General features: G+C 56.8%; 2 protein-coding genes across 16 annotated transcripts in view; both read left to right on the top strand.

Annotated features, from left to right (window-relative positions):
• ZSCAN1 (zinc finger and SCAN domain containing 1) overlaps positions 1-3,111 on the top strand; it is a 29,056-nt gene extending 25,945 nt beyond the window's left edge. For 13 of the 15 annotated variants that reach the window (XM_082709633.1, XM_082709630.1, XM_082709640.1 and 10 more), the window contains 3 exons: positions 1,413-1,524; positions 1,740-1,814; positions 2,015-3,111. In XM_082709633.1, coding sequence (XP_082565759.1) covers positions 1,413-1,524; positions 1,740-1,814; positions 2,015-2,823 — 996 coding nt within the window. In that variant the 3' untranslated portion in view covers positions 2,824-3,111. The remainder of the gene's footprint in view (positions 1-1,412; positions 1,525-1,739; positions 1,815-2,014) is intronic. The other 2 variants (XM_082709635.1, XM_082709632.1) reach the window with 1 other exon arrangement.
• A 3,384-nt stretch (positions 3,112-6,495) lies between these two features.
• On the top strand, positions 6,496-18,700 carry ZNF135 (zinc finger protein 135). Its single transcript, XM_082709546.1, has 4 exons — positions 6,496-9,429; positions 10,751-10,835; positions 13,283-13,409; positions 16,213-18,700. The coding sequence occupies exons 2-4, from the start codon at positions 10,803-10,805 to the stop codon at positions 17,934-17,936; spliced, it is 1,884 nt and encodes a 627-aa protein (XP_082565672.1). The 5' UTR covers positions 6,496-9,429; positions 10,751-10,802; the 3' UTR covers positions 17,937-18,700.
• Positions 18,701-20,469: the final 1,769 nt, after the last annotated feature.

The following is a 20,469-nucleotide window of genomic DNA, read 5'->3' as shown; positions in this document are numbered from 1 at the left end:
ATTTCAGATCCTCACTCTTTAGTGGCAAGCTCTGAGAGACTCCACTTTGCGTGGGATGTGTGCCTGTTGGTGGGTGGGTGATAGGAACGCTTTGGTGACACGTGAGACGTGGAGCCCCACTGCTGCTCATCACCCTCTGGGGGACTTGTTCTCAGGCACAGTGCAGCTGGGAGGCACAGGTCAGAATCCCACAGGTGATACTGACCTGAGGTGATATTGACCTGACATAGGGCCTGGGACTCCGTTTAATGGCATGTCGCTGCTGTGAAATCCTCAGTGGTTTTCGAGTGAGAGTGTACAAGTCTGGGTTTTCCACAGAAACAAAGCCAGTAGGACTTATATAGACATAAAGAGAGATCTATTAAAAGGAACTAGCTCACACAACCATGGAGGCCAAGGAGTCCCTGATGTGCTGTCTGTAAGCTGGAGACCCCAGAAAGCCATCTCCAGGGCAGGGGAACTCCATCTCAGGCCCAAAAGTCTAGACCAGAGGAGTCTCAGTCTGAGCCCAAAGCCCAAGAATCAAGGAGGGGTCCAATGTGAGGGCTGAAGGCGGCTATCCCAGCTCAAGCAAAGAGCACAACTGCACCCTTCTGGCTTTGTGCTCATCTTGGGCCCTCAACAGATTAGGTGAGGCCCACCCACACCAGTGAGGATGATGTTTACTCACACAGCCAGTACAAAAGCTAATCTTCCCTGGAGACAGCCCCCGCTCCAAATCCCCAAAATGATACTTTACCAGCTATTGGGCCATCCGTTAGCTCAGTCACATTGACTCCTAGAACTAACCATTGCAAAGGGGCCTTGAGTTTTCATTCTGCACAGGGGGCCCCTCGATTTATATCTCCAGTCCTAGTAACAGCCCTCTCCCAGTGTACCTCTGGGGTGCAAAAATTAAACACAATATGGAGACCCGACCTGAACATCCCCTTAACAGTCAAAACCACTTACCACATAAGTGAGACTTCGTTTGGTGTGTTCTGCCAAACAAGCAAAACATAAGCTGGGCCACCTCAGTAAAGAAACTTAAGTCCTCTTCCTAAATGCAGTGTAAGCTAATCACTCTGAGCTAGCCCCTGCTGTCTGGAAACCCCCTTTTTAATAACCACCCCCAAGAAAGTTAAACGACCTTCTCATTTTCACTGTATAAGCCCTCAGGCTTGGCATCAGCCCTGGATTTGGAAAGCTCCCAGTTCGTAGGCTTATTCTTATTTGCACAATAAACTCTTACTAAATACTGTTTATCGGTTTGGTGGCTTTTTTTTTTTTTTTGGCACCTTTTTGGGGGGGTGGGGAGGAGTGGTGGCTTTAGTTTTACATTCCTGGATTTTTGAAGGGAGGCAATGCTGTCCCTCTGCTGTGGTGGCTCAGCGTGGGGCAGTTGCTGAGCAGGACTGTGTTTGCCATTCCAGGCATCGGAGCTGGGGCTCCCCCAGGAGGGTGAGTGGCTGCAGCCTTCCCAGCCCCAGCGGAGTCCCCACGCCAGGGCGGGGGCCGAGGCATCCTGCACCCTGGGCTCACTTGGTGAGTGTTTGGGTTCTATGGCAATCCTGAGGGCTGGGAATGGATTTAAGATCCGGTGAGGGTTAGATTTTGCTGATGGCAGTGTTGGGGGGTTTTGGTGCCGAACGCTATACTTTCCCCCAGAAACTGTGCACACCAGGACTGGGGACTGACTGGTAGTGCACCCCCTCCTCCCTCCCGCAACAGCCACTCAATCGTTTCCACCCCCTGACCAGGGCTTCAGCCTCCTAGCATGCAGACAGACAGACCGAAGATGCTGCAGCAGGAGGTCCCCTCAGCGGCCCACCCAGGTGAGGACAAAGGGGCCCAGGGCCAAGGGATCTGCCCCCCCCCCATTCCTTTATCTTAGGAAAGGATTGAGGGCACTAAGGCCCTACCAAGTAGTGTCTCTGCAGTCCCTGGGAGGAGGGGAACAGGAAGATGCCCAGGGTGTGGCCTCCAGCCCCTGCCCCTTCACTAACAATTAACCCTTTCCCCTCACCCTCCCCAGGCCCAGGCTGCTCGCCTCTGAAGCCTAGTATCTGGGATGAACCTCCCTGTGGGCCGGCGGGGGATGGAGGCCTGAGGAACAGACACTCCCTCCCCAGGCAGGCCCAGGACGCTGCCCAGGCAGAAGGCAGTGCCTGGAAGGCAGAGGCTGCCCCCAGGGACACTGTGCTTCAGGGCACTGGAGGCCAAGGGCGTGCTCCCGAGGGCCCCCCACAGCCGAGCCCTCAGCCTGGCTGGGTTGCAGAATCCACCCTCCCCAGTGCTCAGAGTGGCAGTCCCCAAAAGGGTCTTGGGGACAGCGATGCCAGCAGTACCCACCTGCCCTTACTCAAAGACCCCAAAGCCTCCCCTGAAGAGGAGCAACCGATGGCTGCTGCCCCCTCCTCGGGGAGCTCAGCAGTGCCCCAAGTTCCCCCAGGGTCGCGGCCCTTCACGTGTGCCGAGTGCGGGGAGGTTTTCATCTGGGTCACCCACTTCATTGAGCACCAGAAATGCCACCTGGATGAAGGGCCCTTCTCGTGCCCCGACTGCGGCAAGGCCTTTCTGCACGCCTCGGTGCTGGAGGAGCATCGGAAGATCCATCTGCTGCAGCCTCCGCGCAAGAGGCCCCGGCGGGTCAGGGGCGAGGGGCCCGGGGAGGCCCGCCGGTTGGAGGCGGCAGGCCGAGGGCCCCGCGCCCGAAACGCGAATGGAGGCCGGCGCCGGGAGTCCTCCAGCCGCGAGCGGCCCTTCGAGTGCGGCGTCTGCGGGAAGGCCTTCCCCTGGATGGTCCACCTCCTCGACCACCAGAAACTGCACGCCACGCAGTGAGCGGACGCGGGGCCCCGGGTGACGGCGACCCACCGCGGACTCGTCCTGCCAGCGACCCGGGACCCGCCACCCCCGCCGCGTCCCCTCCCCCCGCCCAGAGACGCCACCCTCGGCGGGCTCGTCCTGCGGGGCGACTCGAGATCCGCTGTCCCCTCCACCGAGTCCCCCGGGTGACAGTCCACCTCGGCAGACTCGTCCTGCAGGGGATGCGGCAGCTGCCACCCCCGCCGCCGCGTCCCCCAGGCGATAGCGACCCCCGGCAGACTCGTCCTGCGGGGCGACCCGGGACCTGCCACCCCCCGCCGCCGCGTCCCCCCGGCAATAGCGACCCCCGGCAGACTCGTCCTGCGGGGCGACCCGGGACCTGCCACCCCCCGCCGCCGCGTTCCCCCGGCAATAGCGACCCCCGGCAGACTCGTCCTGCGGGGCGACCCGGGACCTGCCGCGTCTCCCAGGCGTCGCCGCGCCTGGCCCTTACCACGGGTGACAGCGACCCTCGGCAGACTCGTCTTGCGGGGCGGTCCGGGACCCGCCGTCCCCGCCGCCACGACTCCTGGGAGTCGCCCCGCCTGCCGCTTACCCTGGGTGACACCGACCCACGGCAGACTCCCACTGCGGGGCTGCCGGGGGCCCGCCGCATTTCCCTCGTGTCTCCGCGCCTGCCGCGTCCCCCGACTGACAGCGAACCCCGAAGGGCCCGTCCTGCGGAACAACCGGGACCCGCCACCCCCGCCGCCGCGATCCCCGGGCGACAGCGACCCCTGGCGGACTCGTCCTGCAGGCTACCCAGACCCGCCGTGTCTCCGGGAGTCGCCGCACCCAGCCCTTACCCCGGGTGACCGCGACCTCCAAAGGGCTCGTCCTGCGGGGCGACCCGCAACCCGCCGCGTCTCTCGCGTGTCGCCGTGCCTGCCGCGTCCCCCGAGTGACAGCGACCCTCAAAGGGCTCGTCCTGGGGACCACCCGGGACCCGCCACCCCCGCCGCCGCGTTCCGCGGGTGACAGAGACCCCCGAAGGGCTCGTCCTGCGGACGACCCGGGATGCTCCGCGTCTCCCGCGTGTCTCCGCGCCTGCCGCGTCCCCCGACTGACAGCGAACCCCGAAGGGCCCGTCCTGCGGAACGACCGGGACCCGCCACCCCCGCCGCCGCGTTCCCCGGGCGACAGCGACCCCTGGCGGACTCGTCCTGCAGGCGACCCGGGCCCGGCCGCGTCTCCCGGGTGCCGCTGCGCCTGTCGCTTTCCCCGGGTGATAGCAAACCCCGAAGGGCTTCTCTTGGGGGACGATCCGGGCCCCGACGCGTCTCCCGGGTGTCGCCGCGCCTGGCGCTTACCCCGAGTGACAGCGACCCCCGAAGGGCTCGTCCTGCGGAACGACCCGGGACCCACCGTCCCCGCCGCCGCGTTCCCCGGGCGACAGCGACCCCTGGCGGACTCGTCCTGTAGGCGACCCGAACCCGCCACGTCTCCGAGTGTCGCCGCGCCTGCCGCGTTCCTTGGGTGACAGCGACCCCCAGCGCCGTGCGCAGCTCGGCCGTCGGCCGTCTGGGTTCCGCAGGCTACAGCGGAGGAGCTTGGCCAGCACCACCAGCCCCAACACCCTTTCTCAGGGGCGCCAGGTCGGCATCTGCGCCTTTAACCTGGCGGCCCTCCTGCGCTCCGCGGAAGGAGGCGGGCTGCCCGCCCAGCCCCTGGGAGCCTGGCACACACATGGGGTTCTTTTACGTGGAAGTGTCCTCTTTTCTTTCTTATCTTTTTGGTCCCCGCCCCCCATTCCTTTTCCACTCCTTTTTTAGGCTAAAGTACACACAGTAAAACTTGCCATTTTAACTACTTAAAATGCACAATTCGGTGGCATTAAGTACAGCACCATGTATTCTGCATCACTCCCAAAATGGGTCCCCCACACCCATCAGCAGCCACTCCCTATCTCCCCGCTCCGCCCCTGACACCTACCAATCTGCTTTCCGGAGGGCTTTCAGGCAGGGTTTTTAGGTATAACCAAATCTGACCACCACATGACTTCGTTTGATTCACAGAATGACTTTATTTTTTCTTTTTTTAAGATAAATGCCAACATTTTTCAAATCATAGGTGCCACATAAATCTGGCTTTATGGTTGCCCCAGATTTCCCAAGAGCAGGCATGCAGTCTCCCAAGCACCTCAGCTTACCCCACCACTTCTGGGGATAACCTGCGTGCACATGGATTCAGCTTTTCACCCATCCCCAACTCTTCATTACTGGGTACCACTTGCCCCAGGTGAATGAAAGCCTTGCAAATTTTTCTTTTTTTGTTTTTGTTTTTTGGAACTTTACTTGGAAATAGTGTTGGATTGACTTTGACCACATGTAAGCAGAGATCTTCTCCTTTAAATCACACATAAGTCGCCTTTCAACTGGAAAAAGCCTTTGGATCTGCCCCACCCAGCCCATTGCTGCTTCTCCTACTAAACTGCCTCCTGCATCCCACCTGCGGCCTCTGTTCCCTAGCACCCTCCAGGGCCACGCAGATCCTTCCGCTGCCTTTGCACCCTTGCCGTCCTTGCCTTCTTGGAACTCTCACTAGCTGGGCCTCCAGATCTTGCTCGTGGCTCGCTCCAGCATCCTGGCTTATCCTCGAAGTCCTCCCTGGGGACTTCTGGCCCTACTCCATGCCTTAATTTCTTGTGGGCTCCAGCTCTCTTTTAAGCACCTTCTTTCTCATCCTGCTGAGGCAGTTTCTTCCTTGGAGCTCAGGGGGCAAGGGTTGGAGTCTTGGCCCCACAGTTGGCCCATGATCCTTCAGATACAGCACACATGATGGACAGCCTTGTTTAAGATGACAGGATATGTGGACAAAGAAATCCCAGTGTTCCGCCTTGTTGGGGACCAGAGATTCATTCCAATGCAGCTTTCATTCCAAGCCCCCTAAGCCAGAGGCACATTCACAGCTCTCTGGGTTGGAGCAGAACTGTATGAGAGAGTGGGAGCCACTGCCCACTAGATGTCAGTCAGACCCCTCACTGCCATGGGCCCCAACCATCCTCATGCTAACAGCTCTGAAGATGGGGTTCTAGGAAGATACTGCCAGGGCATCCCACAGACCAACTGCCCTCCAGAGACACCTGCCTGGTGTCCCTCAGCCCTTCAACTGAGCTTGTCGAAAGACAAGCTTGATCGAAAGAAAACCAACTGCTTCCCCTAGGCCATCCCTCCACCCTCCAAGGACTAAGGATCGCCCTGTTCTCTTTTCTCCTCTGCACTTAACTGCCCCAGCCTCCCTTTCTTCTGTCTTCTTTTCTGCATCTTTGGATGTCTGCAGCTGACTCTAAGCAAACTCTGACTCCAGCCCATTCCCCTCAATCCCATCCAATACCAGCAGCCGGCAGGATCACTCTGAAATAGACACACTGAGATGACATAAAGCCCAGCTGACCAGTTCCCTCAAATCCCTTCCTGCTTCAGTAGCCCCCAGCAGTGGGGTGTTATAGGCTGGCCTCCTGCACCCACACCCACTCTGTTCCCATCTGTCTCCACAGCGAATGCCATGCTGGGCCTCCTCACCTCGAGGGCTGCCTGCTCTGCCCAGAACTGTCTTCACTGCAGCACTGTACTAGTGCCCGGTACAGAGCAGCCCTCAGAGAGTGAGAGTGGGCGAATGGTCATCAGAGGAGGAAGTGGGCTGTAGCCACTGCCAAGACCCCACTGCAGGGCCACAGTGATCAGCCAAGGAAGCCTTACTTGGACCTCTGAGGAGATGGGGTGACAGCACCATGGAAGGCCACCATCAACGCTCTCTGTCTTGGCTGACACAGGCATGGATGTGGCCCAGGATCTTGGGCCTAGAGAGTCACTCCTCAGAATCCCGATTGACCAAAGCAGCCAAATTGAGTTAATTACTCAGACTGCCTAGTCCCAAGATGCTGCTTAAGCTGTAGTGAGATAGAGTACCAGCCCCCTCTTCCCTTTTTGCTCACTCCATGCACGCTTGGCTCACCCTGTGCCTTCGTCTGCCAGTGTCCCCTGCAAGATGCCAACAGCTTCCCATTGGGACACCTCCCAGCCTCCTTGTCTGTCCTCCAGCACTTTGTTACAGAGCATCTGCTGGGCCAGGTACTGGGTGCAGTCCAAGTCCTCATCATCTCATGCTCCAGAACCAGAGGCAAACAGACCACCCTCCTCCCCACCACAGCCAGGGCCTCTGGGAGCAGAGACCTGGGTACTGCTAGGTTTAGAGTCTCCCAAAATGATTTTTTTTTAAAGGATGAAATATATACACAAGGCACACTGTAATATATTTAAATGTATATATTGAACAACTTAACAAAAAGAGTGTAATGAAGTCGTGCTATCTGTGACTTGATTATAGAATTCCTTGAAACCTACACTGATTCCTGATGCAACTGCTCCTGGTGCAATCCTGTCACAGCCAGGTGGTTTGAGGAAGCTGACATTGGCATGAGTGGGCCCCAGCCACTGGCTACAACATGGTCTGGAGGGGTGAAGGCCACACAGAGCTAGCCTTCAGATCATCTTCTTTAATTGACAGTGGTTTTGAACTCTTTGAATTTTCTATGAATCGAGATTTCACACACAAATACGAATCTTTGGCTTCTTTTGAGAAGTACAGCCCTAGTGCACCAGGCTTACCTGTCCGCATGGCACCTACTTGGTCGAGACCATCAGCTCCCATCCGTTTACAGCCTAGCCCCTGTAGGCATTGGAGTTTGTGAAAGCTGTTTGGAAAAAAACAACAATTAGGACGCTAGAGGAAGATAACAGAGGGGCAAGCCCCAAGGGAGCTGGCCAGGGCAACCTGGCTCAATATTAGGGCTGTGGTATGTCCCCATGAGCACGCAAGTCTGTGTGGCACCTTCAAAAGCTTGTTACCAGGACTCCGCCCAGACCTGAGGAAAAGATTTCATCATAAATGTGTACATGCCTTCTGATACAGTTAAGGGAAAGTAAGGGGAAGCGTACACATTTCGTGGAAGAAGAAACTAAAAGTAAACAATTATCTTTTTCACATTTTGGTTTGCAGGTGAGAGAACTGATAATTGACATTTTATGTATATTTTAAAGACTTCATACTGTGGTATAGAGAAGGTGGGCTTTCCGTATGACAATCACAAATGTGAGCCTTTATAGTCTATGAATGTACAAGACACTTTAAAGAAAAGCTTGTCGTTGCCTTGTTTACATCAGTGCACTCTGTGTTTGAGCCATCTGTACTTTTCTGTAACAACCAGTGTTGTAGGGCTTATGAAATTTAAAGTCTTTTACTCATGTGAAAACCAGCCTAATCTTTTCAAGTGTCTTTATGTGTAAAGAAAAGGTATCTAGCTAGGTTTTTCACCAATGTGAGAACTCCTACTGTCTCTCTGCTGTTTTCAGAGTCAGAGTCGTTACAAATTGTTGTGCCAGACAAAGAAAAAACGCCCGCGTCTTGACACGTTTTCTCAGCTTCAGATCCAGCACGCCAGCCCTGGCTGGAATCAGTCTTTCTCAGCGGGCAAGTGCCCAGGCTCAGCCTGGGGCAGTCATGCCCGCTCGCGGCCCCAGGGCCCGTCCGCGCATCAGCGAAAGGAAGTCTGGCTCGTGGGGCTGAACGGCCACCGCGCACACCCCGTCCACTGGCGCCTGGCCCACTGCTGGCTGCCGTCCTCGGGGCCCGGCGCCCGGCCGGCCCTGGTCCCACCAGCTTCGGATTCCGTCAGTGCGGACACACGAGCTCTGGACACTGCGTTGCTGCTCAAAGGCACACGTGACAGTGACGAAGAGCAGTTTAAACACGCATCCCTGGAGCCCGCGAGGGGGCTCGGTGGCAAGTGTCGACGGCTCGCACGTGTATCGGGTCGTGGTGAGTGTCTCTGTTTCAACTTGGGTGTGTATCATTTTGTGTCTCGCATTTCCCGCTGTTTCCGGATACTCCAGTTTGTCGGACAACAATAAAGTTTACGGCACAGTGTCCACCATGAACGCCGCACGTCGCTGCTCCCGGAGAACTCACCTCCCTCACCAGCCCTGCGCCCGCCGCCTCAGCCCGGCCGCGTCCTCCCGGCGGAGAGGGCCCCTCGGCGTCTTCCCACAGCCTCTGCTCCGCGTCCTCCCTCACCCCCTGGCCACTCTACGCTAGTCCCCGGCCAGGGGCCGCGGTACGAGCGCGGGGGAGACGTTCGCGGGGCCCACCACACAGTCCGCGGGAACCGGACACTTCCGACGGCGCCTCAAGCACCAGCGTCAAAACTCCAACTCTGCGCGACCAGACAGCCGAGGCAGAGGCGCTCGGGCCCTTGAGTGGACCTCTGGGAGTTGTAGTTCGGCGCCCGCCTGCGCAGGCGCAGTCCCGGTCAACGGCGGGCGTGGCCTTCGTCCCCGGTTATCAGACAAGGGAATGCGTCGTGGGAGGGTTTTAGGGCGGGTCAGCGAGGCTAAGGCCGGCGTGGGTCCTCGAGGCCGAGCTCGTACTGCGAGCGCGGTAGCCACGGCTCCTGACTCGGGCGAGGCGAGCACGGAAACGGCCGGAAGTGCGCGCGCCGCCCTCTGGGAGATGTAGTTGGGCGCCCGCCTGCGCAAGCTCAGCCCCGGCCGGTGACGGCGCGGCCTTTGTCCTGCGGTCCAGCCGGTAAGTGAGGCTGGGGTGGCCGGAACGGGAGAGGCCGAGACCGGAGGAGATCCGGGGTCTTCCCGCGAGCGCCTGTGGAGAGTCCCTTTTCCTGCTTTGAGCCCGGGGCCGGTCGCCTCAGGGGCGGTGGGGGCGGGGCCGAGTGGGCGGGGCCCCGATTAGGAGTGGGGGTGTCCTCGGGTCCGAGAGTAGGAGTTGGGGTCAGTGTGGGGCCCTGGCTTTGGCAAAAGGGGTGGGACCCACCGGCTACGGGCGTCACGGTCAGAGTGACCAGATAGTCGGACCCTTCAGAGACGCGCCACCTGACCTGCAGCCGTCCCCTGCTTCGGTGGGACGTCCGGGGTTTGGAGGGTGGGGAGGGCCGAGGCCCCCTGCGAAGTCGTCCCTGCAGCGTCACCTTAGTGAGCAGCCGGCTTCTCTGGATGATCGTGAGGGAGTCCAAGAGCACACACTTTACTCCCAGCCGCCGGGGACCCAGGAAGCGGGCTCATGTTAAAGTCTTACTGAGTACCATCCAGGCTCCGTCATTAATTCAGCAAGCACATGTTTAGATGTCCTGGGTGCCAGGCCCCACCCTATACCCCAGAGCCCCCAGGGGAATCAGGGAGATGGTAAGAAACCTGTCAACACATCACTGAACGGGAGAACTCCCATCTTGGAAACTGCTGTGGAGACAACGGGGCACAGACGGGATGGGCCGGAATCAGGGGAGCACAGGAAGCGTCAAGGGGAGGTAGAGCCACAAGGAAAATGCATAGAACCTTGGGCCCGAATCAGGGGCACTCAGGGAGGAGGTGTGGGTACTCTGGAGATACTCACTGAAGTAAGAGGCTTTTCCTGCTGCACTGACTGCCTTCATGTGTATCCTGCTGCGTGCCATGCTTCATCTTCAGCCCTTGCCACACCTTAATTCCTATAATGTCTGTGCTGGCTCACCACTCTGATTTTATGAGTTGGAGAAACTGAGGTAAACAGTACCCAAAGACCCCCTATCTAGCTTTCTGTCATAGTAACAGAAATATCAAACATTTGGGCAACTGGGGGTGTGCCCTTTGCTAGCCATGGCCCTCAGTTTTCCTATTTGTGAAATGGGGTAGGAGAATTCAAGGTAGTCTGTCAGCAATGCCTGGAGTAGCACTGGGCACACAGTAGGTGCTTGGAGAATGCCAGGCTGAGGTTTCGCTGCAGTTGAGTTTGGCCTGGGCACAGGACTCCGGGCTCTAGCAGCCACAGCCCCTCCTACTTGCACGCACATCCTGGGGTGCATGGTTCTGATCACCACAGGCACTTGCCCAGTCTCTTGCATCCCCTTCCCCCCCAGAACCGCCTGCAGAGGAACTGGCTGTTTCTGGAAGAAGCCAGAGAAGGAGGGAATGACCGCTGGGCTCGTCGCTGCTGGGGCCCCGGTGAGTATACCACCACTCTCCCACTCAGGCCTCCCAGGCCTGGCCTCACACCCCCATCAGACTCATTCTTCTCTCAGGGCCTTTGCCCTTACTCTGCCCCCCACCAGGAATGTGCCCAGCCAGCTCCATCTTCCCCCAGATCTCCCACCTCACCACCTCCGAGAGGATCTCCCTGAGTCTTTACCTGCCCTGTTCTATCCTGGAAGACAGTGCTAGTCCATTCCACTGATGTGTCGAGCACTTTCCTGACACAGGGTTCCGCTGTACTCCCAGCTCGCTCACTCCACTCAGTCCCCTTGGTAACCTACCATTGACTAGGTGCCCTTCTAGGCATTGTTGTAGGAATTGCAGGTGCAGGAACAGACAAGCAAAAAATTACCATCCCTATGGGGCTTACAGTTCCTATGAGGAATGTAAATGTGCCACATGTTGTGCAAGAAAATGAGGCCCAGAAGAAGATGGCTTGGGCCCCAGGCATTACCCAGTATAGCCCAGAAGACTTCCCTGAGGAAGTGATCCCCAGAGACCTGTAAGGGGGCTGGGAGTGAGATCAAGGGCCCACAGGAAGAATGTTCCAGGCTGGGGAATACCATGAGTAAAGGCCTGAAGATGGAACCATGCCAGGCACTTTCCGTAAGGGCCAGGTACATATATGTAACTGGAGGACTGAGAACAAGGTTTCCTAGGCCAGCTGTTGGGGGGCCTGAAGCTTAGGGCCTTGGGAACCAGTTCTGACCATCTTTGCTGTGTGCAAAGACCCAGAACACAGTAGGCGCTCAGTGAATGGGTAGAAATACGCCAAAGCCTGTGGTCAGTGCTGGACACACGGTGGGTGCACCGCATCCTACACCCACATCAGCCCCAGGAGGCTGCAATGAGGAAACCAGGACACAGAAGCACGTCCCAGCCCTGAGGCCACACAGCTGGGAGTGGCCAAGCCAGGCCTGAGCTCAGGACACTTGGGCCCAGCTCAGACCACGTGCCCTCATAAATGTCCCCAGCGCTCAGCACACATCCCAGTGCTTTTGTGGCTCTTGCAGACCTCTGCATGACCATTCCCGCAGCGCCCCTCCCAGCCTCCCATTTTTTCGGCAGCTCCCAGACTCTGCGACTAGAGCAAGAGCACCCTGTGGCTAGGGGAGTGTCTGTTGTTACCTGGCCTCTGCGGTGCCCAGAACAGGGACCCACGCTCACTGGGACTCTACAGAGAACCACTAAGACCTACTAAGTGGGGAAAATGTAGCAGAAATGGGGAAATTGGTCAAAGAAAATCAACCCCGCCCCGAGCCTCCAGCACACCGGCCTGAATGGGGGCTTACGCAGGTAAAGCACCCATTCTGTGCGGGGCCTGGCACACACATCACGGGAATCTCTTTATGCCTCCCAGCAGCCTCCTTGGGGAATTCTCAATCACAGACGAGGGCAGGGAGGTGCAGGATGGACCTGGGGCTGGAGTTTGAAGCCCCATCCGTCTCAGGCCGAGTCTGGACAGCACCACCCCCAGATGCCTAGTTCACACCGTCTGCTGCCCCACATCTCCCCGCCTCTGGTGGGAGGAATGTTAGCAGAGGCAGATGCTGCTTGCTGGGCCAGGATCTAGTATTTGGGCACCCTGTCTGTGTCCCTCACTCGGGGCAGTGACACCCAGTGTCAGGGTGAGCCGTGGACTTTGCCTCTGCCCTCACCCCCCCGCCCCAGCCATCCACAGCACTTGATTTGTTGAGAAGAAACTGCCTTTGTGGGGGATGACTGCCCCCCTGCCCCTCACGTGCCTTTGAGAAAATCATGAATTCCCAACCCAATCCCAGGAGAAATTGGCCTTGTGTAGGAATTTCAGAAAACATACACAAGTGTGGTGGTGACGAGGATCACCCCAGGAGCCACCATTAGGCTTTCTCTTTGGGGATTGTGTTTTTACCCCTATATGTAAGTGTCCAAAATTAGACTAAGAAATGGTTTCCAGGGGTCCCATCACTGGACACCCCTCCCATCTGGGTTCACTCCCTTGTTCTTCCCACCACTCCACTGGCTCCTTTCTTTCTCCCCACTTTGCATTCAGGTATTTGTTTGTGGGCAGTGTAGACTGACAGGAATCTGCAGCTTGGTGACTGCAGCTGTGGACACCAGGGGACATTCTACCTGACTCGTGGGAGGTTTTCAGTCTCCCGGGGCTGCTTTGTGCCCCTTCCTCGGTCACAGCCATGATGGCATTTCAGGGGTCCTGTGTTTGCATGACTTGGGTGTGTCCTCTTATATCCTAAGACCCCCTTTTCTCCAGCAGAGCCCCCAGACACACACACCCCCGGGAAAACGTGGTCCAAATTCTCAGACCTGAGAAAACCCCTCCCCCACTCATCTTGGCTGTCCCTATCTGCCAGCTGCTCCCACTAACAGCCATCACCGGGGTTGGCCTGGGTGAGAACACCTGTGTGTGACATTTGTTTCAGGAGCAAGTGACCTTTGAGGACGTGGTCGTGGACTTCACCCGGGAGGAGTGGGGGCAGCTGGAGCCTGCTCAGAGGACCCTGTACCTCGATGTGATGCTGGAGACCTTCAGGCTCCTGGTCTCCGTGGGTAAGGCCACACTTGAACACCCGATGGTCTGCGCCCAGCACAGACTCTAATTCTCCTGGTTTAACAGTTGGGGTAGGTCTAGGCCTTAAAAACAAATGCCTAGGAGTAGTTTGGGGCTTTAGAGACCTGATGTTTGGTTTCAAGTTACAGATCCCACCTGAAAATGCCAGGAGCCAAAAATCATGGGTTAAGAGGGCCCTAGTGAGTCCCATGACTGCAGAATCCCAGGGTAGACCTGAGTCTTCCTGTGGTCTCTCAGGAGCCCTCTCCCTTCATACCTCCTCCATCTGGGTCCAGGGCCAAGTCTTGCCAGTGCGTTACCTTCTGCCTCCATTCGCAGATGGGCCCCCTAGAGGTGATGGGAGCTGCCATAGTACCTCATCTGTGTCTTGTCCTGGGCCCCCTTGGAAGGCCCGTGGGTCGTCTTGTGTGGCAGCCAAGTCCCCTCCACACTGGTCCTTGTTGCTAGCTGTTGGGTCAGGGGAGCAGCAGAGCTCTGACTGGCTGGAGCTGGGTCACACAGCCCTCTGCCCAGAGCCAGGGTTGGGTCTGTACAGGGCCAGGAATCGGGGCCTCTACCACAGCTGTGGCCTTTGGGGCCTGCAGCCGAGTGGGTCGCGGAGGAAGGAAGGTGGACTGGACAGAAGGATGAGAAGGGTCCTGGAATACCAGCGCATACTCATGGATCCTCCCCATTGAGCAGAATGCTGGCTCCCCAGGCTGAATGTCATTTCCCCGCTGGAGCAGGAGGAGCTATGGGTGGCAGATGCAGGGGTTCCCCAGCATGTGTGCCCAGGTGAGGGGAGAGCCCTGCAGGGCTGGGAGGAGCCCATTCAGCCCCGTGGCACTCTCTCTCCATATCTGCCCTCGAATTCTTCAGAGCGAACTGATGACTCAGTCTTCGGTAAACGTGCACCAAGGACCTGTTCTCCTGTGAGTGAGGCCTTCAGTGAGCCAACATCCTTGGTGAGGGAAGGGGTATGCAGTAAGCAGGTAGAATCATAGCTGCACAAGATACTTACGGTGTATGATGAATACTGAGGCTGGGTGCGGGGCGCCCTCCCCCCCCCCAGGTTGTGGGGAGGACCTGAGCAGAGAGGAGGCTAGCCTCTCCAGGGAGGTGATGTGTGAACTGAAGCCCGAGTCATGAGAACAGTGCCACCTCGAGAAGGCTGGGAGAACAGAATTCCAGGCGGAAGGACCAACAAGTGCAAAGGCACTGGGGTGGGGCAGCAGCCTGCTCTTTCTCTGTAACAAACCCTCTCACCTCAGAGATTTAAACCACAGAATCTTTAACGACTCACCTGACTGTGGGTTGGTAGATCCCATCTGGGCACTTCCGCATGTCTGTGCAGTCTGTGTTCTTAGTACATCTTACTCAGCTCCTGCGACCAGTACCAGCTCTGTAGGAAGTGGAGCTTTCCCGCACTGGTGTCAGGCCCTGACCTAGTTTAAGCAGCAGCCTGTCACCAGGGCCCAGGAAGAATGGCCAGTGTGTAGGAGGAGTCACAACCACGTCTCTATAGCTTCAGGAGCAAGCAGCCTTTGTCTAGGACATTCGCTTTCTGTGAGTGTTGTAATGAATTGCCAGCAGCTTAGTGGCTTAAAGCAGCAGGAACTGTCTCCCAGTTCCAGTGTTGGTGTTGGTGCTGCAGTCCAGGGGCAGCAGGCAGCATTCCTCCTGCGGAGCCTGCGAAAACCCATGTCCTTTCTCCTTCCGGCTCCCAGACGTGCCTGCATTCCTTGACCCACAGCCTCATCCATCCTCCCAGTGAGCACAGCTCTGAGGTATTCTCCCGTTACTCTGGTCTTCTCCCGTCACACCCGTCACTCTGGCCCTCCCATGTCCGTCACTCACAGATCAGAACACTTGTGACCGCTTCCTCACTGGTTCCAGGAATTAGAATGTGGCCGTATTGGGGACCACTGTTTTGCCAGCCACATGTGGCTTGAGCTCTTTTTTTTTTTTTCCTGAACACTTCATCAGAGTGTGATGTAAATGGCAGGTTGCCCCCTCACATGTTTAAGCCAGTCCAGTGCTGAGCTGGGGACGCCAGGCTGAGGCTGTGGCTGTGCAGGGCACCCTGGGTACCAGGCCAGAAGGCAGCCCTGCCAGGAAGGGGGAGGAGGGGATGCATTCGTTTGTTCATTCAGCATGTCTGCTGGCCTCTGCCGTGGGTGGTGGTGCAGTGGTGACCAAGGTGGACAGAAGCCATGCCCTTGGGGGCTCCCAGTGCCTGAAACAGACCCAACAGACGAGATCCAAGTCCTCTTGCTCACCTCCGGTCACTTATCCCTGCCTCTGGCCATACACACGTCAGCCGGCTCCAGTCTGAGGAGCTAGTGGTTTCTCTAGATCTGGCTGAGCTGGAGCAGCAGCGGCAGGGCTGCGCTGGCTGGTCCTTCACCGGTGAGAGGCAGGTCTTCCTCCATTGGCGCCTGGCACTCAGGGGCAGCTTTCGCCAGGGCCTGGCCATTGCTCAGCCCCTTCCAGCCTGGGGCTTCTGCTGACAGCTTCCCCGGATGCTTGCCTGGATGCTCGCTGTCTGCCCTGCGTCCTCTCCGTGCCCTCATTATCCGCGTTTCCCCTTGCCAGATGCCCCGTCTCTGACGATTCCCCGTGCCTTTTTCCCTGCTCCTGTTCCTCCTCTGATCTGCGAAGCTGTATTTTTAAGTGGTCGAAGCTACTGGTGCCTTCAGCCTTTCCAAACCACCAGCTTTAGTCTTTAGCCACCCGCCCATTGCAAATTCTCCCCCCCCCCAAACTGGAATTAAGGGGCATCTCCATTTTTGTTTCTTTCAGACCTGGAAACTAGACCCAAAACCAGACTGTCCTCTTCAAAGCAGGACATCACGGAAGAAAGAAGCAGCAGTGACTTGGTGGAAAGGTTCCTGTGGGAAGGTCTGTGGGATGCCGAGGGTGACAATGCTGAGGGCCACTGGGGACAGAGTCACGAGAGCCAAGACAGCCGCATGGTGCAGGCAGCCTTCACGCCTGTGAGGACCCCCATGCAGCAGCAGCAGCAGGGGAATGGGTTCGGGGAAAACTTGATTCTAAGCCCCCGTCTCCCACCTCAGGCGATGACTCCTGAAAGGCAAGGCCTCCACATGCTGGGGACACGCGTGAAGAGGGGGAAGCCAGACCCAGGGTTCAATGCTCAACCAAAAACGTATGCAAAGGAAAAGCCCTACAAGTGCCAGGCCTGTGGAAAGGCATTTAGTCACAGCTCAGCTCTCATCGAGCACCACCGAACACACACAGGAGAGAGGCCGTACGAGTGTCACGAGTGCGGAAAGGGCTTCCGCAACAGCTCAGCGCTTACCAAGCACCAGAGAATCCACACAGGCGAGAAGCCTTACAAGTGCACTCAGTGTGGGAAGACCTTCAACCAGATCGCCCCGCTGATCCAGCACCAGAGGACACATACTGGGGAGAAGCCCTACGAGTGCGGCGAGTGCGGCAAGGCCTTCAGCTTCAGGTCCTCCTTCAGCCAGCACGAGCGCACGCACACGGGCGAGAAGCCCTATGAGTGCGGCCAGTGTGGCAAGGCCTTCCGCCAGAGCATCCACCTCACGCAGCACCTGCGCATCCACACAGGCGAGAAGCCCTACGCGTGCGGCGACTGCGGCAAGGCCTTCAGCCACAGCTCATCGCTAACCAAGCACCAACGCATCCACACGGGCGAGAAGCCGTACGAATGTCGCGCGTGTGGCAAGGCCTTCACACAGATCACGCCGCTGATCCAGCACCAGCGCACGCACACCGGCGAGAAGCCGTACGAGTGTGGCCAGTGCGGGAAGTCCTTCAGCCAGAGCACGCTCCTCACTGAGCACCGGCGCATCCACACGGGCGAGAAGCCATACGGGTGCAACGAGTGTGGCAAGACCTTCAGCCACAGCTCGTCGCTCAGCCAGCACGAGCGCACGCACACGGGCGAGAAGCCGTACGAGTGCGGCCAGTGCGGGAAGTCCTTCAGGCAGAGCACACACCTCACACAGCACCAGCGCATCCACACGGGTGAGAAGCCGTATACGTGTGGCGACTGTGGCAAGGCCTTCAGCCACAGCTCGTCGCTCACCAAGCACCAGCGCATCCACACAGGCGAGAAGCCATATGAGTGCCGCGCATGCGGCCGCGCCTTCAGCCAGCTCGCGCCGCTCGTGCAGCACCAGCGCGTGCACACAGGTGAGAAGCCATATGAGTGCAGCTCGTGCGGCCGCGCCTTCAGCCAGAGCTCACTGCTCATCGAGCACCAGCGCATCCACACGAAGGAGAAGCCGTACGGGTGCAACGAGTGTGGCAAGTCCTTCAGCCACAGCTCGTCACTCAGCCAACACGAGCGCACGCACACGGGCGAGAAGCCGTACGAGTGCCCACACTGCGGGAAGTCCTTCAGGCAGAGCACACACCTCACACAGCACCGGCGGATCCACACAGGTGAGAAGCCCTACACGTGTGGGGACTGTGGCAAGGCCTTCACGCACAGCTCATCGCTCACCAAGCACCAGAGGACTCACACCGTGTAGGCCCACCTCACACTGGCCAGGATGCTGTAGAGCCCGAAGCCCCAGCTCGTCCCTTCTGGACCTGACCCGGCCGTCCTTGACGGAAACACTGGTACAAGCACACACGAGCCTAGGTGCCCGGTCTGCGGCCTGGACGCCCTCCGACCAAAGGGATGGACATGACTGCGGGAACCCAGAGCTCTAGGTCGCCCATCCCTGGACAACAGGTTGGAGGCAGAAGGGGAACGTGGAGTTCGTTCGTGTTGAGGGCCTTGTCATGAGTGCCCTCTAATGCCACATCCCAGAACCTACAGGAAAAAGGGGGACAAAATGTAGCCGATCTGGAGATGGCTTCTGTCCAAGGATTCGATATTCCAAACTAGGATTTTCAAAGCAGTGAGAAACCCCACAAATGCGTTCTGTATACAGGAACTGGATACACAGAATTTATCATTACTACGTGTGACGTTTTGGGGAGGGGTGCTTATGGATGGTACAGGGAGGCTCTAAGTTCCTCTACAGGACTCACAGGCATTAGAAAACACACATGTTGCTGTTCCACAAAAAAGGAATATTTTTCCTTTGTTAAGCCACCATTTTAGCAACAATAGTGCCTCCACATTGAAACGTTAGGTTTTGCAAGGTTTATCTCTGTTGAGAAATGTATGAGTTAATCTCTCAATTGTTGTTCACTGAGTCTTCTTCCTGGTGTTTTAAGAAGCTTTTGTTTCTGTGTTATTTATCTTGAGAGTCCACAGTACTACATTAAATCCTGAATCCGCTCACAGCAGTCTCTCTGACAACCACGACCCTTGAACGGTGACTTGCCATTCTCATTAGAACCCATACTTAAATTACATTGGCTGGATTTGGTCACCAACCATCAGGGTTCTGTCGGTTGGTTTGATTTTCTGATCACAATGCCGGGATGTAAGTTCCCAGTTAACTTGAAATTTCTCCCCTGGGGGAAAACTATTACAAATAGTCTTCCCATAGTCCCCAGTGTGCTTGTGCAATGCCTCCCCTCCCTTTATCAGACTTCATAAGCTACTTAAGAAAACAGCTGTCTCTGGTAGAAACTATGCAGGCCACATCAGGAACTTTAGCTATTGTCATAGTCCCATTTAAGAAGCAAGAAGAAAGGTGAAATTAATGCCTGTTCCTGTAGATCCCAAATGTCCCCCTTCTAGCGTGCCACTATAAGAGACCACCCATGAGATGTTTTGCTTACTTCTGTATAGGGCACCTTTGAAATCCAGTGTATATTTGACTTTTGAGGCATATGTCAGTTCGCTGTAGCCTCCTTTCCGGTCATTTGCCACAGGGACCCAGTCAGTGGCTGGATGGGACTGGGCGGCTCAGTGGCCTTGGTCCTCTGGTCAGCTGTTTTATCCTCCTCCCTTTTCCTGGGCTTCTCTCCTTGTGTTGTGTCTTGTCCTCAAGGAAACCAGATGTTCTGAGTAGATGCGCTTCTTTAGGTGAATGTAATGACAGGCTCCTACCCCTAAATCTAGTACAGGAAGTGGGTCAGGCCCAGTTCACTCTCTAGGGAGATACTTCTCATCGGAGAACACTGCATCTGGGAAAGGTTAAGGCTTCCCAATTTGAGTTCAGGTCAGTAAAAATGAAACCAACCACACTGTTTCGCACTCCTTTGAAAATGGCAGGTGACTGAAACTGAGTCACACAAGCTCTTGTCCCACACAGCCCCAGCTCTCCTGCCCCCACAATAACACACACAGGAATACAGCCCGGAGTTGGGAACCATGGGGAGGTGCCCACAGTATCACTGCCACCCTCCATGGTGAGTGAGATACACGTTTCCTGCCCAGCAGGGCCACACCAGTGGAGGGAACTTGAAGTTACACCAGAGTGTCAGGAAAATGGCAGGGACATGTGCTCCTGACCAGAGGGCCTCATTTACTTGGGAGAGTTGCTGGCATGTCTCAGTTACTGACACAGAAGTTGAAGACCCAACAAGGTAGAATGAGAGGCATGAACACAGATTCAGAAGAGGCCATGCAGTTTCTGCCTCACTCACTGGGACGCTTGTGCTCGGAACCCAGTGACGCCACGTGAGAAGTCCAACCACCACCAGGCCACCGTGAGGTTTCCTCAATGCTTTAAATATTCCAGCTAAAGCCAGAAAGGATTTCAGCATCTCATTATTTTATATAGCTTTTCTAAGTTTTAAGTTTTTAAGAAAAATCACCATGTCTAAAACTTAAGATTCAAGGGATACAAACATCATATTGGTTCTCAGTGTGAATGTGCTGTTTGCTTTCCAAAGCAGTTGCACTGGTTGACACTGGTTTACAAACTCAACCCAGAGCCTGTATTAGTCCATTCAGGCTCCCACAACCGGATACCTTAGGGTGGGTGGCTTTTACCACAGAAACTGATTTTGTCTCAGTTCTGGAGTTGTTCTTTGCTGGAAGTCCAAGACCAAGGTGCTGTCTGGGTTGGTTTCTAGCGAGACCTCTCTTCCCCGTTTGTAGATAGCCGCCTTCTCACTGTGTCCTTGCACATGGCCTTTCTTCTGTGTGCACATGAT

Source organism: Mustela nivalis (genome assembly GCF_964662115.1).
Source record: "Mustela nivalis genome assembly, chromosome: 18".
In the NCBI taxonomy this organism is placed as follows: domain Eukaryota; kingdom Metazoa; phylum Chordata; class Mammalia; order Carnivora; family Mustelidae; genus Mustela; species Mustela nivalis.
The sequence above is the reverse complement of the archived record's forward strand: the minus strand, read 5'-3'. Positions and strand labels throughout refer to the sequence as shown.

Bases quoted from the DNA above. Each gene is read 5' to 3' on its own strand.
- ZNF135 (XM_082709546.1), top strand. From the start codon at position 10,803: ATGACCGCTGGGCTCGTCGCTGCTGGGGCCCCG. The intron at 10,836-13,282 runs GTGAGTATACCA...CATTTGTTTCAG, and splicing joins TCGTCGCTGCTGGGGCCCCG to GAGCAAGTGACCTTTGAGGA. The intron at 13,410-16,212 runs GTAAGGCCACAC...TGTTTCTTTCAG, and splicing joins CAGGCTCCTGGTCTCCGTGG to ACCTGGAAACTAGACCCAAA.